The 24,528-nt window shown below is 41.8% G+C and overlaps 1 protein-coding gene across 6 annotated transcripts in view; it reads right to left on the reverse strand.

The window, feature by feature from the left end:
* Positions 1-3,346: 3,346 nt before the first annotated feature.
* mcamb (melanoma cell adhesion molecule b) overlaps positions 3,347-24,528 on the reverse strand; it is an 82,664-nt gene continuing 61,482 nt past the window's right edge. Inside the window, exons 6-18 of one of the 6 annotated variants that reach the window (XR_013933207.1) lie at positions 24,058-24,237; positions 23,325-23,452; positions 22,132-22,270; positions 20,602-20,714; positions 18,992-19,133; positions 18,466-18,593; positions 16,948-17,089; positions 16,494-16,559; positions 11,603-11,683; positions 10,280-10,403; positions 8,058-8,169; positions 6,642-6,723; positions 3,347-6,605 (exon numbers count right to left, since the gene is read on the reverse strand). Coding sequence is in view for 5 of the 6 variants with exons in the window: in XM_080428971.1 (XP_080285097.1) it covers positions 6,689-6,718; positions 8,058-8,169; positions 10,280-10,403; positions 11,603-11,683; positions 16,494-16,559; positions 16,948-17,089; positions 18,466-18,593; positions 18,992-19,133; positions 20,602-20,714; positions 22,132-22,270; positions 23,325-23,452; positions 24,058-24,237 (1,385 nt within the window). In the remaining variant the exon portion in view is untranslated. Of the gene's footprint in view, positions 6,724-8,057; positions 8,170-10,279; positions 10,404-11,602; positions 11,684-16,493; positions 16,560-16,947; positions 17,090-18,465; positions 18,594-18,991; positions 19,134-20,601; positions 20,715-22,131; positions 22,271-23,324; positions 23,453-24,057; positions 24,238-24,528 lie in introns of all 6 variants that reach the window. The other 5 variants (XM_080428971.1, XM_080428970.1, XM_080428972.1 and 2 more) reach the window with 5 other exon arrangements.

Raw genomic sequence — 24,528 nt, forward strand, 5'->3', positions numbered from 1 at the left:
TTTAAAGCATATACCTAACAATATATGAGCATTCTGGGGGAAACAAATAAAACAAATAATGGTTAAATGAAATAATGTTATATAACCAGGAGAGGAGAGGACTATGATTTTGGCGATGCTGATCAGCAACCACAAAATACTACCAGTGATAGTTATCCAGGGTATTGGAAATCCATCATGGATCATATGCCCAGTAGGCTGACCACTTCACAGCCACACTGGACAGCAAGTCTAAAGAGTATAGGGAGATCAATGTAGTGTATGACCACTACACATCTCCCATCTTTACTGAAGGAGGCCACACGGAAGAGATTCCAGGGTGGCAAGCCTCCAACTACTTGCCACGTGGAAGACGAAACGCCATTTGCATTCAGCAAAACAGCTCCTGTCAAACAGGATCAAAGATAAGCTAACTGTCTGTCTTGCCAGGAAGCCACACGGAAGAGATTCCAGGGTGGCAAGCCTCCAACTACATACCATGGAAGATGACACACCATTGGGGAAATCATAAGAAAAACTGTTCCTGTCAAACAGGATCAAAGATATCTATCTGCCAAGAAAGCCCTCCTACTCTTTCAAGGGAAAGCCAAAGTTTTCTTAGTCACTTCAAGGCAGGATATCCACTCAAACCATATGGATGTACAACATCTTCATAGCTCGCACAAGTACGCCTTACTGCCCTATGTGGCCCTTAGGGCAGTAGCGTCAGTCAGCTTGATGTACAAATACATCCCCCAGCCATGATGTACAAGTACACCCCCTGGACATGATGCAAGTGTGTCGCAGGGACTTACAGTACTTCCAATCCGACCCTTGATGCTGAGTACCAAGCAGAGAGACATTTGGTCCCATTTTTATAGTCTTTGGTTCAATTTCCAAACAGTAGGCCCTTAGGGCCACCTTAGTTCACCTTAGTTCAATTTCCAAACAGTAGGCCCTTAGGGCCACCTTAGTTCACCTTAGTTCAATTTCCAAACAGGAAATTTAACCCCGACCTCCCATTCTCAGGGTGGACACTCTAAACCCATACATGGGCAACTGGCAGCCCGGGGGCCACATGCGGCCCCCACCTTCACTTAAAGCGGCCCGCAGGTTAATATCGGATTACTGATATATCATTGATTTCAGCTGTTTCTATCGTCTTTTTTATGTCCAATGTATTTGTATTTAAGTTCATAAAGTTAACATAAGTATAATAAAATGCATTTGAAATTAAATAAAAATGTTACTTTTCAGAATTCCAATTGAAAAATAGCTTTTATTTATTTTTAATTAGAATTAAATTAGAATTCTAATTGAAAACGCGGCGCACTGCGCCTATTTTTGCTACTTTTGGGTGACATAGAATGGCCCGACAGTATATGCAATATGGCCCTCTGGAGTGACTGTGGAAATATAGTGGCCCTCTCCATCATCAAAGCTGCCCAGCCCTGCTCTAACCACAAGGCCACTGAGCTGGTAGCTCGCACAAAGAGGCTGGATAATCCTGACCTGCATGGCCCGGATGCTGTCTGAAGGGGGGCAACAAATCTCTGGATTGAGTTCACTGACACCGATGTCTTTTGTCTTGCAACCCGATGGTACCGTCAGCTACGCAAGCACACCTACGTAGTACATCATCGGGAACCAGGGGTCATCAACATGTCCTTACATGGACAAACATGTCCGTGGCAAGACTTGTACGAAAAATATTGTCTATAATTGGGTCCCTTTTTTTGATATTTACAATCTAATCTTGAAAAATGTGTTTGAATAATTTTGGTGACTCATAAAGTGTTGGGATGACATGCTATTTGCTACCAAGGCTTAGAAGGTAAGTAAAGCTAATTTTTGTCAGTTGAGAGAAAGTGTTTCAAAGTGTCCATTAATAACAATAACAACTCAACAAGCATAATCCATGGAAACCCTTGATCCACAGCCTCACCATCAGTCCTCCTCCCCACCTCTGATCAAAGTTAGGCACCTTTGCATTAAACTATTGTGACACTGTATTCCTTGAAATCCTGCCATGCCCTTCATGAATCACTCATCATGTACCGTTTTCTATTGTTCCATCTGCATACTTTCTCAACATTTTTGAGTATGTTCACCGTATGGAAACCACAACTAATGAAGCTACGTTGACAAACTATAAATCTAGTTTAGCTGGTAGAACTTCCTGTCACCTCCAGTTCTCAAGTAACACTGTCCTCTGAAAAGCCATCTGTCTATATACTGTAATAACCATATGAAGTATAATACGCACCCATTCAACTTTGCAGCTAAGTGGCCCTTTTGCTCCTGCAATGTAAGATGGAAGCACTGTCTGTACTGATAAGACCCAATTATTGAAATCCCAAACATGGAATATACTTGGACCATGCCACATTTAATGCCTGTCTCAGGACTGCCCTGCCAGTATACAGTGGATAACCTCCCAGTCGCCAGGTTTTCTAAAGTATAGCTAATCACTTTATGTCTGACATCCCAATTTTGGGCATGCCATTTTAGGCTAAAAAGAAAATAGAATTGCTGATCTACAAGCTCACAACATGCCGTGATGTGTTGTGAGCTTGTAGCTTTGTTTCCCAAAAATGTGGCTTGTTTTAAAATGTGTAGCGCAGTGGAATAGAGTAGACACTATGGCACATCAAGAGTCCTAGTACTTACATTTGGGGCTAGGCCTACAGTATGTATGTGTTTCTGGTAATATTATTGATCACTTGTTTTGCATGTCCGTGGCAAAAATAAAATATTTATGGAAATGTCCATCACAAGCTTGCATGGTGATGACCCCTGCTAGTAAGGCTAAATATAACCATCTCTCTTGTTTGCTGTCAAATGAAAATGTTAGTAAATGAGTAAATGTGGGTGCAGAGACAGACGGTTTTAAGCAATAACCTAAATCTCAGTTGTTCTGTCATCAGTGGATGAATTCAGACAGTACATTCTGTAATTCTGTCAGGGGTAGACGTCCAGTATTTGCTGTGGATTTTCATCTTTTGACCTGCCACCTCTCCTTCAACGTCAAATAGTGTGGTGGTGCAAGAGTAAAGGTGAGGTTATGGGTTGGTAAGTCTTTTTTGTATGTCCGAAAGCTTAGAAGCTACTAAATAGTATGTGAGATGCATACTAAATGATGATACTGACATGATACTGACCATGCTACTGACATGATACTGCATGATGATACTGACATATTTCTTTTAAAGATTTTTTTAACTGAGTATTTACTCAGTTTTGCTCTTTTTATGTATTTATTTATTATTTTTATTTATTAAATGAATCACCATATTATTAGGATTGGGAAATTAAAGGAGGTGTTTTTTTGTTATATTTAACAGTCAGCTTGTATTTTTGGTTTTTATTTAACAGTCAACCTTTTATTTGGCATTTGCTTTCAAAAATGACTTTACAAACATTGAGTTTGCTCCAAAATACTTTTACATGTCCTGAAATTAATTCAGGTTACAAATAATAAGCATTAAACGGCAATGCACATGTTTCAGAAATCCAAAATTAACATTGAAAGTCCTTAAAAAAAGAAAACAAAAACCTGGGCTAAATAAAAGTATGACAAATATGACATTTCCAGAAAAGAACAAACACAAAATGGTTTGATGGTTGATTGTCATAAATGTGATGTTCACACCACGTGATGTCACGTTATGTATGTAATGTTTTTATTCTACAGTCTATTAGCTTTCTATTTGGTCCTACTTGAGCACTAGTTGAATATCATCAATGCATAGTCAAATATTCAGTGTTCATTTTACTCAGAGTGTACGAATGGAACCAAATGGACCCGTAAGGTAAGGGTCACTGTGTGGAGAAACGTGAGGCACTTTTCATAATCTCAGACTGACTGACTGATAGAGGATATTTCACATGCTACAGTATCCTTCACAAACCTAAAACTTAAAAAGTAGCATATTGTCACAGCCAGTTTCTCCTGTGAGTCATGTTAGTAGTCAGAGGAGTAGTCGTTTACGCAGACCCAAACATTCTATTTCATAATGTCATGTTGGTTGCAGAATGACATCAATATAAGGCAACATGCCAAACATTTCTTAACAGTAGCCCGTCATGGAGAATGCACTGTGGCTGGACAAAATGGAAAAAATCAAATATCACAATATTTTTGACCAGAAATGTCAATATTAAAGGAGAATACCGGACAAATTAAGTGTTGTCTTTGATGTCTCGTTACTCACCTATTGACGTGAAAAGTGGCGTTCTTTTTTTCGATCGATTCCCCTGTCGTCATTTTTTAAACCCCCTCCGTTGTCATAATGGGAGCGCGTGGGTCAGGGAGATTCGTTTAACACTGGATGCTTGTTTCTTTCCAGAACCTGGCAACTCGTGTTGCCAGGTTCTTGAAACAAGCAACCAGTGTTAAATCGTTCGGCAGTAGCGCTAGCCTCTCAGGCTAGCTACTCTCATGTTTGACTATCATGAGACTCCACAATGACTAGCAGTAGAGAAAAAAACAACTTTGCATCGGTTATAATAGACGAATCTCCCTGACCCACGCGCTCCCATTATGACAACGGAGGGGGTTTAAAAAATGACGACAGGGGAATCGATGGAAAAAAAGAACGCCACTTTTCACGTCAATAGGTGAGTAACGAGACATCAAAGACAACACTTAATTTGTCCGGTATTCTCCTTTAATATTGTGCATCCTAATATCGGGTTTCTTTAAAGAATTTTAAGAACAGTACAAAAAATAAAAACATAAATACCTTTCTAAAAGATCTAAAAGCTCACAATGTGTCGACACATTGTGAGCTATTTTTGACAATTTCTGAAAGTATAAAATAGGGCTTAAGTGATTAAAACCAGGAAAACACAGTACTTTTGCCATATCATGATATTAATATCATCCCTGACAATATCTAGTCTCATATCGTATTATTGCCCAGCCCTATCAGGGATCCAACTAAAAGAAATAAAGAATTAACAAATGATCGAAACAGACATATTTATCACTCCTAATAAGGTAGCCTGTCATGTATTGACACATGTTCGTCATGAGCCAATAGTCTGTCTGCCTTATTATTATTCATCGTCAAAAACAAACAAACAAATACAACACTGTCAGTCACATAAAAGTGTCTTTCAACCAAACTTTTGTTTCACATACGTCAAAAGCAACAGTACAAATACATAAAATAATAATTAAAAATAAATCAGTGCACTGGACATTGGATGTTTTTTCATAACTAATGTGACAAAAGGGTTTCCCCGATTCTTAAAACTGAATTCATAAGGTATACCTGTACATGAAACTAGAGTGGTGGCGATGCTCGAACTGATTATATACTACAGTTCAGTATGTTGAATCTTGTGGACGACAGAAGAAAGAAAATGATTAAGAAGATATAAAGTATGACTTCAAGAAACGTCAAGTCCTTCTACATTAGCAAAATGGCAACCCTGAACACGTAATTCACTATTCTACTCTCTACAGAAATGACCATTCCACAACATATCTTTATTCTCCATAATAATAACAGAAGCTAGGGTCAGGTACTGAATGGGCCTTTTGTGTCAACAGTTAAAGAAAACCTGCTGTATCAGCAAAAAACAGATTTTTCAAACAAAACATCAGAAGCAGGCGATTGGGCTGCAGGAGGCAGCATACCCCTACAGGGGGCAGCAGACCCCCAGGTTTACAGTGTACAGACTTAAGCCTCATCTAAACTTATGGTGTCGCTCGCTGAAAATCAGTGATCTTTGGTTTTATTGACAAAGTGTAAATTAGGCTTTAGGCAAAGCAGAAATCACAACTAACAAAATAACAACGGATGGGGAACAATAGCTAAGCACCTTGCTCTGTAAAGAGCACTGGAACAAAAACACTCTACTCTTGTGTCTCTTTTTTTTCTCTTTCTTTCTTTTTTTTAGAAGGTTATTTTAAATAAAGACGTATATGTATATATACACAGAATATAATATATGTACACTTAATGAAGAGCAATCTAAGGCTGCTCTTCAGTGATCACTGTGCCAGAGGTGGCAGTTGATTGGCTATAAAAACAGTCGCTGGTCAGAGTTAAGCTTAATATACTATATACGCCATCGCACAATGGTGTCATTACCCAACAAAAACAGATCTACAAGCTACAAACGCACCACACTGCGACGCATCGTTAGCTTGTACATTTGTTCTTGTCGCACTACGGAGTATAAATTATGCTCAAGTGACATTATGGTTCTATGGATGATCAGCAGTTTACGAGGCTCGTGTCTTGTCCTTGGAGCCGAGAACAGAGGTCAGTGTACGATGGCAGAGTTATGTCATGAAGCGCTCAAATCGTTTCTCACACAATGTCCCATGGAGCTCGAGTTGCATAGCAACGAAAATATGTTCCAGGATATACAATAAGTAAGCCAAAGCTGAAATGGGGAAAGGTTCTGTTGTTTTGGATTGACTACTGAGAGCTATTAAATAATAGAAAACCAAGGCTGTCCATGACATAATTCCACATTAAAAAATTAAAATAAAAAGGTCTCTAGAAGTGGGCTTGAAAGCATCGTCAGGCCTGAGCCTGAAAATAGACAGAGAACAGACAGGGCAGGAAGTGATGGTACAGGAACAGGAAGTGTCTGTCTGTCTGTCTGTCTGTCTGTCTGTCTGTCTGTCTGTCTGTCTGTCCGTCTGTCTGTCTGTCCCTCCTTCACCTCGCACAGCCTCCGCATGTCCTCACTTCTGCACGTCCAGATATGCATCACTCTTTACTCCAGAGGGAAAACACAAACATACAAACACAGGACAGAGAGAGGAAGGGAGAGAAGAGATATAACGGGAGAAGAGGGGGAGTGGGAAAGAGAGGGGGGGAAGGGGGTTAATGAAAGCGATACTGGATCAGTCCAGATCAAAACCTGGATCAGTGCACACGATGGTTTCCACATTGATATTGTCATGCTATTTGTCTCAAGTGTGTTTTTTGGGTCCTGTGTTTCATGCTCTCACACCTTGAGCAAAACTAATTCCTGCATGTCCTACATACTGGCAATATAGTGATACTGACAAGATACTGACCATGATACTGACGTGATACTGACATGATACTGACTATGATACTGACCATGATACTGACATGATACTGACCATGATACTGACAAGATACTGACCATGATACTGACATGATACTGACCATGATACTGACCATGATACTGATGATACTGGCCATGATACTGACAAGATACTGGCCATGATACTGACCATGATACTGACCATAATACTGACCATGATACTTACCATGATACCGACACGATACTGGCCATGATACTGACCATGATACTGCCCATGATACTGCCCATGATACTGACATGATACTGCCCATGATACTGCCCATGATACTGACATGATACTGACATGATACTGGCATGATACTGGCATGATACTGACATGATAGTGGCCATGATACTGGCCATGATACTGGCCATGATACTGGCCATGATACTGACCATGATACTGACATGAAACGATACTGACCATGATACTGACATGATACTGACATGATTCTGACAATGATTCTGACAATGATACTGACATGATACTGACCATGATACTGACATGATACTGACCATGATACTGACCATGACACTGACGTAATACTGACATGATACTGACATGATACTGACATGATACTGACATGATACTGACCATGATACTGACCATGATACTGACCATGACACTGACGTAATACTGACATGATACTGACCATGATACTGACATGATACTGACCATGATACTGACCATGATGCTGACATGATACTGACATAATACTGACATGATACTGACCATGATACTGACCAGGATACTGGCCATGATAGGAAACCAACATGACAAAAAAATAAAATTTTAACAAACCTGATACATGCCTTTAAAATATTATGTTTTAATTTGTCATCTTGCCAACCCCATTTTGTCACTGACCCACATATCTACCTGAAAGGGTTACAGTGTATGAGTTAGTGAGTTAATAACGTATATCTACCTGAAGTGGTTACAATGTATGAGTTAATAGGTGACTTAGCAAGTGAGTTAGTAAAGTGTACATATCTACCTGGTCACTGGGGAGTTTCTTATCACCGTTGACTCCTAGGAGCACTGCCTCCTCTGTGTTATCGGTCTTCATCTCCACTACGATGTTGTCCTTGTTGTTCTTCTCCTTGGTCCTACAAAGACAGGAAGAGGTGAGGTACAGCACACACAATATGAGTAAACTATCCAGACACAAATCATCTTCTGTGGCTCATAATCAGCGCTTCCAATATGCACTCAACGGTCTAATCATACCTTTATACTACCATACAGTAAAAGGATGACTGTTCTCTTAATCGTTTCAAACTGGCATACGTATTTTGGGTACGTCAGTATAGGTGAAAAGTTATGTGTGTGTGTGTGTGGGGGGGGGGGGGGGGGGGATAAATTTTGTTTTACTTTTGTTTGTGTAAACAGTGCTTAAAGCAACACTACGAAACTTTCCTCTTCTACCCCGGATTTGAACCCGGTTTCCTGTGCAAGTCCTGATATCTTTACTATTGAGCTAATAGAGCCGGCCTGCTTGCTCAGGGGTATATTGAATCTTGACCATCAGGTAAAAATTTGTGTCAGATGTTGATCCTGTGTCTAGCTGAGACATGACCTTTGACACGATCTAAATGTCTGTAAGAGAGCAGGGAGACAAAATACAACCATCCCAATTGTATAAAAGTTATATTGTATTAACATACTCTACCATACAGATTGGACAAAATTACATTTATTCAACAAAAAATCACACCCAGTGTGAAGTGAGTGGATCCTTCGATGAGTTCATTTCATTAAGCTATTATAAGACTGCTTTAAAAGAACTTCATGATGGCAAGAACATCTTTTAAAGATGGAGTGCCATGATATTTTTCAACCCTAAAACCTGATCATAAGGTATTATTATTATGTAAGGATTTTTTTCAACAAAAAAAAGTGTACAGTAAGTGTTAAAATGTTGTTTTTATGTAGACACACCCACCAGTGCATTAAGTATACCTGGTTCTCACCTTAGCACCTCCTCCACCACCTTAGCACCACCCACCTGTCCTAGTCCCTCCTCCTCCTCATGCCCACACCTGTTGTGTTATGATAATGAGGGGGAGGGTGTGGGCTTTGTGATGTCACTAAAGTGCTGTTTCTCTATTGGCACGTTTGACCCTCAAGGTTTCAGCCTCCAGGAAGAAACTCCAAATAGTCAGAGAAGACATAAAACACCATAAAAACACCACCGGGGGGCTTAATGAAGTTCTATCAACCTCATAGACACATGAAAAACAGAAAAAGTGCAAAAACATGGCACCACCTCTTTAAGTATTTTTACACGTTTTAAGTATTTTTACTCAATTTATTTACTTTAAACATTTTTACTCACTGAAGTAACTTTTAAATACTTAAAGTACTTTTACTCAAATTGTAGATGGGTTGTTTTAGTGTGTGTGTGTGTGTGTGTGTGTGTGTGTGTGTGTGTGTGTGTGTGTGTGTGTGTGTGTGTGTGTGTGTGTGTGTGTGTGTGTGTGTGACGTGTGTGTGTGTGTGTGTGTGTGTGTGTGTGTGTGTGCGTGTGCGTGTGCGTGCACAAGTATTTTTACTCAATTTAGTAACTTTCAAGTGGTTTTACTAAAAGTAGTTACTTTTTACAGACTTTGGTGACTTTTAAGTATTTTTACTCATTGTAACATCTTTTAAGTATTTTTACTAATTTTAGCTACTTGAAAATATTTTTACTGACTTTTACATATTTTCAATCACTTTAACATTTTTAAGTATTTTTACTCATTTTAAGTATTTTTTTTACTCATTTTAAGTATTTTTACTCATTTCAGGTACTTTAAAATATTTAAACTCATGTAAAGTATTTTTACTTAACGTATTGACTTTCTTTTAAGTACTTTTACTCAAAAGTGTGCGCACGTGTGTGTGTGTGTGTGTGTGTGTGTGTGTGCGTGTGCGTGCGTGTGTGTGTGCGCGTGCACATGAAGCCAGCCTGTGTGTGGGTGTGCATTTCTTTAAGTGGCGCATGAGTTGCACTCCTGTTTGTGTTTAATTAGTGTAAGTGGTTGCATCTTTGTGTTGCAATCAGCTGCATCTGTTGAGGCCAGACACAAACATGTTGAGGCCGTCCGCAAACATACGGACGGACGGACACACAGACACGGTCAAGTGTAGGAGTGGCTGGCACCACTAAAAAAAAAGTACCGTAGTGAGGTTTTAAGTGGTTTATAAAAGCGTTAACATGAACCTCTGTACACTTACAGGTCCTGTTTGCCCGAGCGGCCACATATCTTGCCCTTCTTGTAGAGGAAGTAGAGGACGCTACCCAGGATCGCCAGGAGCAGGATACAAATGATGATGACTGCGATGATCACACCACTGCCCTCTGGTGGGAGAGAAGTACAAGTACAACCACAGGTTATTGACTTGACTCCCAACAGGACAGAACTGGCAGGACTTAGGAGGCAAGGCAGGACTGTGTGCAGAGTGTAGAAGACAGGATGGCATCAGGCAGCAGGAGAGACGAGATATTTTCGTTGGCACTGACTACGTTGTGACTGCGGTGCTCTGGTGCCGTTTGCAACAGCTAGCACAGCGACAGACAGACAGTCCACCAAAGTCACTCACTCACTCACTAATATTTTTTTTTTTTTACTAGACACGTTAAAGACATGATAATGATCATTTACTCTAGGAAAAACAAAGCACACAAAATAAAAATGAAATATGTGTGGTGAGTAGACTATATTGCTTTATGGCTACTATATGTCCATTTGAATATTAGGTGACAAAACATTAGTTTCAGAGTTATTATCAACAATCAACAATACACCATGCTATACTATATTCCAACTGTTTTCTTGAAATCTTTTCAAATGAATAGGGCTTACAGCAGATGAGCAAATAGCCTACTGAGCATTTTATATAAAAATGTTCTTAGTGTGCTTCGTAATTCCCAAGGAAACAAACTGAAAGTGTACATTTTTAATATATATATATTTTTTAAACGTTGAAAATGTCCCCAAAGGACTATGCCTTGCCACAAGTCGCTGGCTTCTCCCTCAGCCTTCAGCTGACTGGAGTTGCCACAAACGGCGTCAGGCACCAGCGAGTCAGCGAGCGTCGCGATGTGGTCAGTGTTGCAACAAAATGTCATCTCAGACAGGCTGTGTGCAGTGTTGTGCAGTGCATTGATGTGCGTGGTGTAAACAATAATTCAGAACATCATTCAACTGTCCTAGCACCGTGAAGAAAGGAAAGTATGCAGTGAAAAGCGTGATTAATAATCCACCGCACGATGGTGTAACTTGTAGATCGGTTCTTTTTGACAAGTGACACTGTCGTGCGATGGAAAATACTGTACATGTACAACTGAGCTTAATTCAGGAAAGTTGTCTCCTCCTGGAGCCCCCTAGTGGAGGATGTTTGCGTACATAATAGCATGACATGCACAGATGATGACGATGATGAAGAAGAGCAGGAAGGGTGGGTGGGGCAGAAGGGAGGATGCTGTGGAGAGAAAGAAGGCGTGGCCGTGCTTTTGTCTTCGACAGGAAACGGAGAGATTTTCAACAGATCACAAACCTTTCTTGACTTTTTTCGGCGAAACTGTTGGCATTTTGACTGAAACTGTTGGTGATTTGACTGAAACTGTTGGCGATTTGACTGAGAAAAACCACAGAATTACACTGTCAGTGAGCCAGCAGGCACATTTAATGACTCAAATATATTGAGGCATAATTCATATGGCCAAAAAACATAAACAAACAAACAAATTGGTCTTCAACCACTGAAACTCTCTACTTAGCTGACCTCCCAGGGCTCCGCTCCCTTTTTTTTACCTCTATACAAAATCCCTTTGCCAAAAAACAGCCGATCTGCAAGCTCACAACGAGGAGTGAGCTTGCAGATCTGCTATTATCGCCGAACGTTCACCCCAGAATAGGGACACATAGGTTCAGGTGTTTTTTAAGAGGAGCCTAATCTAAGCGTAGTATTTTATTGGGAGATAATCTAATCAGTGATTAGAGTGTAATGGTTCAAGCTGCTGGCTCTGGCCAGTAACACAACAGTCATTTCCAGGAGCAGGCCACCCCACTGGGCCTGGTTATACCCCACTGGCCCTGGTTACACCCCACTGGCCCTGGTTACACCCCACTGGGCCTGGTTACACCCCACTGGCCCTGGTTACACCCCACTGGCCCTGGTTACACCCCACTGGCCCTGGTTACACCCCACTGGCCCTGGTTACACCCCACTGGCCCTGGTTACACCCCACTGGCCCTGGTTACACCCCACTGGGCCTGGTTACACCCCACTGGGCCTGCTTAATCTCAAACAAAACCTAAAACACAGCTTAACTCTGGGGGTGGGTTAGCGGTGAGGGGGTCTGGACATTTACTAGCATTACCTGCGTGTGTGTGTGTGTGTCTCTCTCTCTCTCTCTCTCTCTCTCTCTCTCTCTCTCTCTCTCTCTCTCTCTCTCTCTCTCTCACCCTCTGTGTGTGTGTGTGTGTGTGTGTGTGTGTGTGTGTGTGTGTGTGTGTGTGTGTGTGTGTGTGTGTGTGTGTGTGTGTGTGTGTGTGTGTGTGTGTGTGTGTGTGTGTGTGTGTCTCTCTCTCTCTCTCTCACACACACACACACACACACACGCACGCACGCACGCACGCACGCACGCACGCACGCACGCACGCACGCACGCACGCACGCACGCACGCACGCACGCACGCACGCACGCACGCACGCACGCACGCACAGGGTGAGAGAGAGAGAGAGAGAGAGAGAGAGAGAGAGAGAGAGAGAGAGAGAGAGAGAGAGAGAGAGAGAGAGAGAGAGAGCGAGCACTGGTCATAATGGGAGTCAGGAGACTTGCTGTGAGTGCATTTTAAACGTCAGCTGCCTTCTACAGTTTCACTTAGGCTATACGTGTGTGTGTGTGTGTGTGTGTGTGTGTGTGTGTGTGTGTGTGTGTGTGTGTGTGTGTGTGTGTGTGTGTGTGTGTGTGTGTGTGTGTGTGTGCGCACACGTGTGTGTGTGCGTGTGTGTGTGTGTGTGTGTGTGTGTGTGTGTGTGTGTGTGTGTGTGTGTGTGTGTGTGTACTCTCATTCCATTGCATTATCAGTAAATCATAACACTCTCCTCTGACCTTGCAGGAAGGAACACCAACAAAATGAGAGGCAACATGTTTATTGTTGCCTTTCATTCATTCTACTCATTTGTTCTATTTAGTCGCTTAATTGTCTCCTCCAGGCCGGAGACTGTTTTCGCTACCGTCTGTCCGGAAAAATGATTTGCTGATAATGCAATGGAATGAGAGTACACACATACACACGCAAGCGCGCCAAATCTCTTTTTGGCAAAGAGATTTGGTGTAGAGGGAAAAAGGAGCGGACCTATAACAGCCCTGGAGGATCCCTGGCAATGGGTTTAAATTAATGAAGTAACATTTCACCAATCTTCATAACTGGTCCTTACGGATGCTCATTATAACATGTGTCTCAGAGGAGGGACAGTTCAGAAAACTTCCTACCAGTGACATCATCAATGGGGATTTCAAACTAATAGAAACTACAGTCTTTCTCCCTTAGCATGTTGAAATATAAGCCATTATTATGGTGTATTAGAGTGGCTCAGAGCCTATGATGCCTAATGACCAAAAAGCCTTATATCTCCCCTGACCAAGGGGGAATTCCCCTTTAGGCTAGTAGTGGATAAGACCCAGGTCACGCGGGAGACCCAGGTTTGATTCCCAGGCGTTATAATAGCATCAATATAAGAGTTTGAAATCTTGTTTAAAATGACCAATTGACCGGTAGGTACTGTACATTTTAGTGTGTAGACAGAAATGACATAGTCATAGTGAGCATTATTGAGCACCTATATATGGAGATGATGTTTAGAATAAGTTCTTCCACTTCCACTTAGTTGACTAGCATCCCCCATGGCTCAATATTGTGTGCTTCTTTCTTCCCTCTACACCAAATCTCTTCGCCTAAAAATAGCTGATCTACACGCTTACAACAGAAATAGGTAATGGATTTTTCAGGAGATATAGGCTTACTTTTGAGTCGTGTTGCGACGCGATATAAGCACGTAGATGCACGTAGAGGACCGGGAACCCCTATTTGTAACTACTTTCAAGACGGGAACCCCTTTTGGGGTTCCTGTACAGTATATAGCAACATCATTTTTCTTTTGATTTTTGAATAAATATTTGAGGTTTTTCCGAAAACTTAGGTCAGGATTAGAAGGCGTTTTTAGAATTGGTCTCAGGTCTAAATGGGTTAAGTAGCATAAGCACGATAATGAACAGCAAAGCGGTCACAATAATCCCCTTCAGGGTGATTCACGTCACTGCAGCACCCACTCAAAGTGCAGATTAAGACCTGAGAAGATTCTAGAAAGGTCTTCTAAATCCCAAAAAAAAATTTAAAGAAAAACCCAATTTTTTATTCCTCGATTTTTCAAAAATAGCAGATCTACAAGTTCATAGCGCGGCACTCGGTGCCGCGCTATGAGCTTGTATATCTGCTATTTTTGAATAGCCTAAAGAAATCTAAAGTGACACAGATGCGTTCCAGGTATCAATGGGTTAACAGCGGGCTAACCTACGATTAGCCTGTAAAACATTTCCCACTGTTAACCGATCTCATCAACATAACACCTAACAACTATAAAAAACATTATCACTGGAAACCAAAATGCACATGCGTTGGTTCCAATCTGTCTAAAGCTCAGCCACAGCGTAATGACCTTTTAATGATGTCACAATCATAATTGCTAAAGCCTCTGGTTATTTTCTCAGCCATTCTTTCTGCTTGACTCATAGAAAAACACAGCAACTAGAGTGGATACATTGAAGCCTTTAAATCACCTAATAAGGGTATTATGGTTAAGCTTAATCAACAGTACTATCCATTTCATAATCAGAAGTAAGGCTATCCTATGTCAGAAGTAAGGCTATCCTATGTTTCTTTTTTCACCTTCCATTTGTTTCAGGAGGCATAAATAAATGATAAATACGTTTTTCAAAAATAATCAGTTCATTAATAATGTAAGTTATAATTAAAAATAATAATTTGGTTGATTTTCATGCATATGCCATGGACCAGCCCGTCCAATTCTCAAAATGGCAAAAAAAATAAAATGTTTGTATTATTTGAATCCATGGCCACAGGGCCAGACCTTTAAACACATTTAGCATCCAATGACGTTGAGAGGATAAACAACTCGACCCACATCTAAACGTGAGCTTCAGATATGCTGATCCCTTAGAAGCCTGTGCGTAGCGTTAGAATCTCAGGGTCCTCCTGGTTGCCCCTAAAACTCGCCTCATTACCTGGGACAATCAGGCTTTTGTGGCCAGGTGTAACAGCCCAAAATATATACCCCTGGGCAAAATACAGCTACTAGCTTTTTTTATACCCCTGGGTATATTCTGGGCTAGTCCACTTTATACGCCCTATACCTGAGGGGCTACGGCTAGCAAGAGACTCCGCTCAACCATATGGGGTTTAAGTGGTTAAGTTTAATTGCCCCTGATAGCTCAAAGTTTTCTAACTTGTTTTATCTGTCAAGAAGACTATGACATTCTGTTTGTATTGTATTCTGTTTTTGCCTTGCTGTTTGCAGTAGGGGTGTTGGAAAAAATCGATTTGAATACGAATCGCGATTCTACTGTTGGACGATTCAGAATCGATTCTCATTTTTTAAAATATCGATTTAAAAAAGAAAAAAAAAATATATTTTTTGGGGGGGGGGATCTTGGATTTACCGGTACCTTTGTGTGTTTTCATTATTATCAGTTGATAAAACCTTTACAATTATAAAAGCTACATAAATGTACTCTGTTCTCATGCCAGCAGATTGGAGTAGATCCTGAGAAATCCTAAGTTTTGAATCAAGAATCGTTTTGAATCGAGAATCGTTTTGAATCGAGAATCGTTTGCATCGGAAAAAAATCGCTTTTGAATCGAAAAAAGAGAATCGTTTGTTTTGAAAAAATCGATAAAAATCGGAATCGTGACCCCAAGAATCGGAATCGAATCGAATTGTGAGATAGCAGACGATTCACAGCCCTGGTTTGCAGCTTGTTTAACCTTGTTCTATAACACACTTTGTAACTTGGGGAAAAGTGCAATACAAATGAATTCATTGTCATAGAATTCATGAAAACGTATTTTACGGTGCTGTGTATTTAACCCATTGATACCTGGAACGCATCTGTGTCACTTTAGATGTCTTTAGGCTATTCAAAAATAGCAGATATACAAGCTCATAGCGCGGCACCGAGTGCCGCGCTATGAACTTGTAGATCTGCTATTTTTGAAAAATCGAGGAAAAAAAAAATTGGGGGTTTTTTTTCAAAAAAAATTTAGGATTTAGAAGACATTTCTAGAATCTTCTCAGGTCTCAATGGGATAAGCGAGGGCATGCGGGCCACCGGCAGCACAGGGCGATATGGGCAGAGACTTACCTGTAGCGGTGGAGGTGCTGGTTGTAGTAGTAGTAGTGGTGGAGGCTGGTTTGGTGGTATGTTTAACTATAAACAGGTAGAGGTAAACACAAAAAAAAGGACACGGGGCACTTCCTGTTAGCAACACCAGGGTTACTTGGAGGGGAAACAACATTCTCTCAACATTCATTCTCATACCTTTAGAGCAGTGATTCCCAAACATGGGGTCTGGCCCCCCCATGGGATTTTTTTTTTTGGGGGGGAAGCACTGCTTTTAGAGAAGTATTTTAGTGCAGGGCGGATTTCTATAGATAAAGATGAGAGGGAAAGGAAGGGAGATGAACACACACACACACACACACACACACACACACACACACACACACACACACACACACACACGCGCACACACACACACACACACACACACACACACACACACACACACACACAGGAAGAGCACACAGGAACTCACTGGCTTTGATGCTGAAGGACACGGCTTCAGAGCCGTGGTCGTTGGAGGCGTTGCAGAACGCTGTGATGTCAGACGTGACCTTGACACTGACCACGCTGTGGATGGCGTCCTCTGTCGTTTTATGGGACACCGACTTGAGGACCTGACACATCCACGCACACACGCGCGCGCGCGCACACACACACACACACACACACACACACACAACCACAGACACATTATACAAAGAATGTTAACCGCTTTCAACCTGGCGTCCCCATTTTGTCATAGTCTAAATTGGACAAAAACTGTGCAAAAGAGTTTTTAACCCATTGAGACCTGAAGCCGATTCTACATGTCTCCTAAATCCCAGCAGTATTCTGAAAAACATATGTTTCTATATCAGTGGTGCTCAATCTTTTCCATGTCAAGGACCCCCAACATTATATGTATTTGGCCGCAGACCCCCATCAAAATATTTTGTTCCAGGGACCCCCCAGAAGCGAAGATTTTACTTAAAAATGTTCGCTTTAAAATATATATATATTCAAAGATTTGCACACATTTTCACCATTTTTAAAAAATAGCAGATCTACAAGCTCGTAGCGCGGCACTCGGTGCCGCGCTATGAGCTTGTAGATCTGCTATTTTTGAATAGCCCAAAGTGTAAAACTATGCTTTTTAGCGCAAATCTAAAAATGACACAGTTCCAGGTCTTAATGGGTTAAATAGCTAAAATACCCAATTTACGAGCTCACAACGTGTCACATCGCAACGTGTTGTAGCTTATAGATCTGCTATTTATGTTATCCGTCTGGTGATTCGTTTTGCTCATTTCCATGACATACAGTAGTGCTAGAGACATGAAACTTTCAGGAATAGGAGATACGATGGGCAAACTCATGAGATGCCAGAAATGTTCCCACTCAGCCAGATGGTGGCGCTATAATCAAACCTTTAAATATATTTTTTAAAGGTCATATCTCCTAACCTGACCAAATGCAAGAAGCTTGCGACACACATTTTGTTTCACAGCCTACTTCCATCTGAGACTCCGGTAGCAGAATCGATGCAAGACAGCGTTTCATTTTTTCAAGCTACTTGGCAGGTGATTGGATGATCCCGCCCCTAGCAGCCGCTGATTGGTTCGTACACGCAGCGACCGGGTTGCTGTACTCCCTGAGCGATCCCAGATGCAGGGTGTATTGTGAAACTCAATACCGCCCCCATCTGGCTGAGTCAGGTTACACATCTCCTGGATTAAGAGAAAACTCTGTACGCATATTCAGGCATAGAGCTTTGCCACTTGGACCACCAAGCTTAAAACCTCCAATTGCCACGGCTATAATTCTGCTATTCTGAAATCCAGCGAACAAGAACGGAGATTATAGATTTTTCTTTATCTATTGTTAAAGGTATTGCTAGAGAACCTAGAGCAATCGTTGTCAAAGTGAGGTCTAGGGAACCTCAGGGGTCCTTGACCGGGTTCCAAATGGACACTGAGGGTTATGGGGGTCCTTGGTTTGAGAACCACTGTACCTGTGCATCAGAGGAGCTCCAGGAGATCCTGGGGACAGGGTAACCCCTGGCATGGCAGCTCAGGTTCACCGTCTTCTCTAAACTCTCCTCTATGGGCGTGTTCTTTGGCTCCCTGATCTCTGGAGGACCTGGTGGGAGGAGGCAGGAGAGAGGAGACAGGAGGAGAGTGGAGGCAGGAGAGGAGGGAGGAGAAAGGAGACAGGAGGAGAGAGGAGGAGAGAGGAGGAGAGAGGAGTTAGCAAAGGTGAGAGAGTTGTCAGGGAGGGAGGCTGTTGTAACTACTTAAGCCCTAATACTAAACATTTTTGAAAATAGGCGATCTGCAAGCTAACAATGCATTGCGTCGTGTCGTGTTGTGAGCTTTTAGATCTGCTGTTTTGACTCTTCGTCATACAACAAAGTATATGGGGCTTAAGTGGATAAGCAGCTGTCCTTCAATCTCTCAAGGCTCTGTGAGACAAAATGTCATATAGAGATAAGAAAAAACGAACAAACAATAAAACAGATATTATCCATGTAAACTCACCCTGGACAAACACACGGAGGGTCCCTTCGGTCTCCATCCCCTCGCTGCTGGGGACGGTGACCACACACACATACGTCCCTGCTGTGTCAAACATGGCGTTCTTCAGTGTCAGAGTGTGGCCTTTGTGAACCAGCTGTCCATTCTACACACACGCACACGCACACACACACACACACGCACACACACACACACACACACACACACACACACACACACACACACACACACACACACACACACACACACACACACACCCCCACACACACACACACACACACACCCACACCCACACACACACCCACACCCACACACACACACACACACACAATTTACAATTAAGGTATTTAGCTTTTATCCAGAGCGACGTGCGAAATCTGACTAAGAGTAAGCTTGAACTCTAGTCAATAAACAAGTAAGACGCGCGAACGCGGGAAGCGAACGCAGCCCTATTATTTTTATTTATTTTTTATTGTTATGTTGTGTATTTACGGACTTGTAATCCCTGTTATTTCACCGTGATGGGGAGAGCGTAGAGAGAAAGTCACGTGACTGCCTCCGGCTCGTATTGAAGTTAATGGGGGGGGATATGGTTCTCCTATGCACGGAGTTTCGGAGTTCCTAGTCATCTATGCACGGAATTGCCGTTTGTCAATCCGTGCTATTTCACCGTGTTTGGGGGGCGATCGGGTTGGTTTCATAGTAAGCTCCACTCTGAGATCTGTCAGCAGCCAATGAGAGCGTGAGTCACATGGGGGCGCGGCTGCACACAGGCAGTGCACACAGAGCCACACACAGACAGAGCCACACACAACCCGAGCACGGTTTCATAGTAAGCTCCACTTGGGCGCCTTCTTCCGCGTTCGCAACAACAAGGTAAACAGTCACATAAGTAGAGATGCAGAGAGAAACAATGTAGTGCCAAGAAACAATGAACCCAGCATCCTTCTAAATAACCTGCTATCAAAATCAAATTCTTAACATTTGTGGTTGAGAAAAACAAGTGGCTTTTCAGAGGGGAAGCAACTGACGCACGCATAGTAATTCATTTTCAGTGAGAGGTGAGCGGGCAGGTAGGGAGGCGTGGCCAATCAAACAGGCGGAGCAGCAAGCGGGCGTACTCCCGTGAAACTGTAGCGTTCGTGCTCGTTTCACTCACACGCCCGCACCACAACTGACAAGAGCTGGATCGCGGGCAACTTGTTTCTACGCGACACACAGTGACAATGATTTGGTTCAGGTGTAAATCGCCTGGCGTTAATTACTCGCGGACCGATGGTCTGTCTGTGTATTCACATGAGAAGCGCTGTGTGATCCCGCCATAGAGTTAAAAAATAAGGATCCCGCTGATAAATAAAGGTTGAAATGAAATGAAATGTGTGCTTGGAACCCACCACAAAAGCGTCGGCACGCACGCTCTTATAGTGTGTGCAGGTTTTCTTCTCGCCAAATGCATTTCAATGAGAATGCGTCCGTTGTGTGGCCAGTGAGAAGTCTGAGAACGGCTGCATTAATTTAAAATGGAGCGGAAGAAAATCATCGTCCGTGCACTTATGTGTGTGTGTGTTTGTGTGTGTGTGTTTGTGTGTGTGTGTTTGTGTGTGGTCGCTAACCTTAAACCAGGCAGTCTTAGTATGCAGAGAGGAGAGGGCGTTACAGGTTGCCGACATCCCCTCACCCAGGGACAACGTACGGGTTCCAGGATCCACCACTGCAGGATCCAAATCTATACATTATACATGTAAACAATACAGAGAGAGAGAGACACATAGAGAGAGAGAGAGAGAGAGAGAGACATAGAGAGAGAGAGAGAGAGAGAGAGAGAGCAACAATACGTTAATGTAAAATGTGCTATTGGTATAACTTAATTCAAGCTACAATCCATAACTTCTCCCAACAGAGAGAGGTCATCGCAGCGATGTCTGATCCGCAGTAAAGATTGTGTCTGCTTCAAATAACTTTATTGACATTGTCAAACACTAGGTGTCCTACAGTACCTGACACCAGGGTGTAAATGCCTCAATGGAAGAGTAGGGAGACCACGTCCAACCATTGCCTGCAGATGTGCTAGTCATATTGTATTAACATACTCTACCACACTGTTTCCCAAACAGTGGGTCGGGACCTTTCCTGTTTCCTACAATTCTCTTCCTACAAAAACCTAAAAAAATCATAAATTAAAAAAGTCGAAGAAATGACATAAAAAAAAGTATTTTCACTAGTTTGGGAGACATCAAATTTCTCTCTATTGGGTCTCGAGCTAAAAATAACCCCTGCTCTACGATTCCGATTGGTTGAAATAGCGCTTTATTCATTTCTAATGAATTTGTATCAGTTTGCAGCTTTTTTTTTTTTTAAGGGACTCACCTACCTCTCTTCTATCCCCAAAAATACCCCAGTTTGAACACTCAGGCTTTCACAGCAAATCTGGGGTTTTCTGTAAATTGGTCTCAAAACAGGCCAAACTGATTTTCACCCTGACGTGACGTGACGTCACGTCAGGGTGCAATCCCTCCCGTTTTTCAGTTCCAACCAAAAAAAAACTTTTTTTATTTTATTTTATTTTATTAATTGTTTTACTTTTTCCACACAGAACCAGGAGATAACATGCATACAAACTGGCTCAATAGCGCCCCGTGCCAAACAGGACAATGTGGTATTGCAGGTGAACGTGCTTTATAAGCCAGAGAGAAGTTAGTTGGAATGAGTATATCTGAGGCTTGATTTAGGCTCAAACCTTTTGAAAAACGTTTGAGGGACATAAACAATATGATATTAAATATTATTATTTTTTAAATTCATGTCTTAAATTTTTATCTCACACTCAGTGCCAATTGTCTATGTAATCCTGGGCACTACCTTCCCTCTGCCAACCTAGGGAGGCCAGGGCCGAGCTCATGCCTCCTTCAATGCATGAGAGCCAACTGACCTTCTTGTCACCTGACAGGGGAGAGTTTCCCTGGTTGGACCTAGCGCGTGGAAGGAACACGTTATTCCAACCAGTTACTTTCCCCTCCATCAGGCGCCCCGGCTGGCCAGGGGGAGGGGGAGGCAGTATAGAGACCAGGATTGCAGCTTTAATTGACTGTATGATCATATGGGGTGGTAGGCTACTATAAATAAAATGCATAAGCAGTCCTTACAGTTGACCATCAAAGTGGTGTTTCCTATGGTCTGGACGTTGGTGTCGAAATCCCACGACTCACACGTGTACACGCCGCTGTCTGCTCTGGACGCACGCTTCAACACCAGGACACCGTTGGAGTCTGCAGTCGTCTCCTCCTGCACAATGACCATGTGAGCAACAAACAAGCAAGTATGAGTTAAACAGTGGTTCTAAACCTTTTCCGGCCGCGACCCCCTAAAATAATCCTATTTGAACTGTGGACCCCCCACCCTGATAAGCACTTGGAATTGTAGGAATTGAGGGATTCAATTTAGTTTGACTCGGTTCCACAGATAAATAATATTTATCTGTGGAACCGAGTCAAAGAAAATCTGCTATCTGCTATTTTCATAATATTATTGTGAAAATAGCAGATCTACAAGCTCACAACGCCTTGCAATTTGAGCTTGTAAATTGGCTATTCATTTTTTTTGCCTCTTTCTTACATTATTTGACAATTTGGCCAATATTTCACCAGTTTTTATAGTATAGTTTGTTGATTACTTTTGATGCAGTAATGGTCTTTTTTCTTTCCCCCCCTTTTTTAGGTATCAAAAATGTCTTAAAATTCCTTAAATTGTCTCTTCACTGTCATCTGGGGACCCCCCAAAAAAATCATGTTGGGACCCCCCTGGAGATCCCGACCCACAGGTTGAGAACCACTGGGTTAAGGCAGGCCTCATTTAGGCTTTGAACATATTGTCACTGTCGGATGGAAGTCTAACATGTCCAAAAGTGTTACTTTTCATTGGTTCCATGAAAAGTTGAGTGTTTTTTCCCCCCCATTAAAAGCAAGAATTGTGTGGAGAGAGAAAGTAAGGTTTTTTAGCTCTGTAGCTGCGAGTGTGAAGTTGAAGCCAGCTGAATTTTACTTTGTAGTTTTGTAGGGGCCGTCAAAAGCTACAAGTGTCGCACGTCAGTTTGTATCTTATCTTTTCAACTGAAAATGAATTGTCGCCTGTAGCTTGAACACAGCATAAAAACTGAGTGCCATGAGCTGGGGGGAGGGGACATACAGAACAATACAATCAATAATAGATACATTCATACAATTTCCAATATACAAGACAATGAAAAGAGCAAAAACCAGCATGGGTACTGTAAATGAAACCTGCTACAACTCAACTGCTCAACTACTCAACTGCCGTACAAAAGAGCTGAATGTCTTACGTGTCCATGATAGAAGGACAGGGTGGGTTGAGGGTTCCCGTCACCACGGCACTGAAGCTCGACCGTGTCACCTTCCTTGATGTCCCCTTTAGGTGACTCCACCCACACAGTGATGGATGTAGTGGGAACTGTATATACATGTGTATAAAATGAAATAACATAACATTACTGTTTCACAGTGTTCAGTGATATGCATACAAGATACATTGTATAATGCATGTATAAATGTGCGGTATAGCTGCCACAAGGACTGAGTCAAATTGATAGATTATTTTACAGTATGTTATGTTGTAATAATAAAGACTCAAAGTACAGTAATGTTTATGTTACTGTATGTTGTAATGTAAAGACTGACAGTACACATCGATGTTTACGTTATGTTGTAATGTAAATATTCACAATTGTAAAAAGAAAAAAAAAACATTTAAATATTTTTTAATTTTTTCTAAAGTAAAAAGAAAAAAATATTGTCCCTAGAACAACATATTTTGAGATGGGGGTCCGCGACCAATTACATAAAAAAATGTTTTATGAATCCTTACAGTATGTTGCTATATCAGTGGTGCTCCAACTTTTCCATGTAAAAGGACCCATATATATATATATATATATATATATATATATATATATATATATATATATATGGGATTTGCACAAATGTTCCAAGATTTCAAAAAAGAAAATTATAGACAAAATAAATCTTAAAATGACACAGACTAATGTAAAGACTCACAGTGGACAGTGATGTTGATGCGGGTGGTCTCGGTCATCCTGGTTCCTCCGGGCACCAGGTAGGAGACCTCACAGTAGAACAGTGAGTCTTTGTCCTCCTTGGTCACCATCATGCTCAGGTCACTCTTCACTGAGTACAGACCACTCGTCTCCATGGTGACTAAGGACAGCATGTTCACCTCTGGGAGACACACAAACACACACGCAAGAACATGTGCGTGCGCACACACACACACACACACACACACACACACACACACACACACACACACACACACACACACACACACACACACACACACACACACACACACTTATTTTATTTGGATCTGCACAAAAAGCGCAATACATGATAGATCCAAACATTGATAACGAATTGATGACATACTATATACAGAAATTCAACAGTTGTGTTTTTTTTTCTTTCTTTTTTTGCCTTTTTTTTTTGCCACTCAAGGGTAAATGAAACATC

Source organism: Gymnoscopelus braueri (assembly GCF_963280865.1).
Source record: "Gymnoscopelus braueri genome assembly, chromosome: 5".
NCBI classification, from domain to species: Eukaryota; Metazoa; Chordata; class Actinopteri; order Myctophiformes; family Myctophidae; genus Gymnoscopelus; species Gymnoscopelus braueri.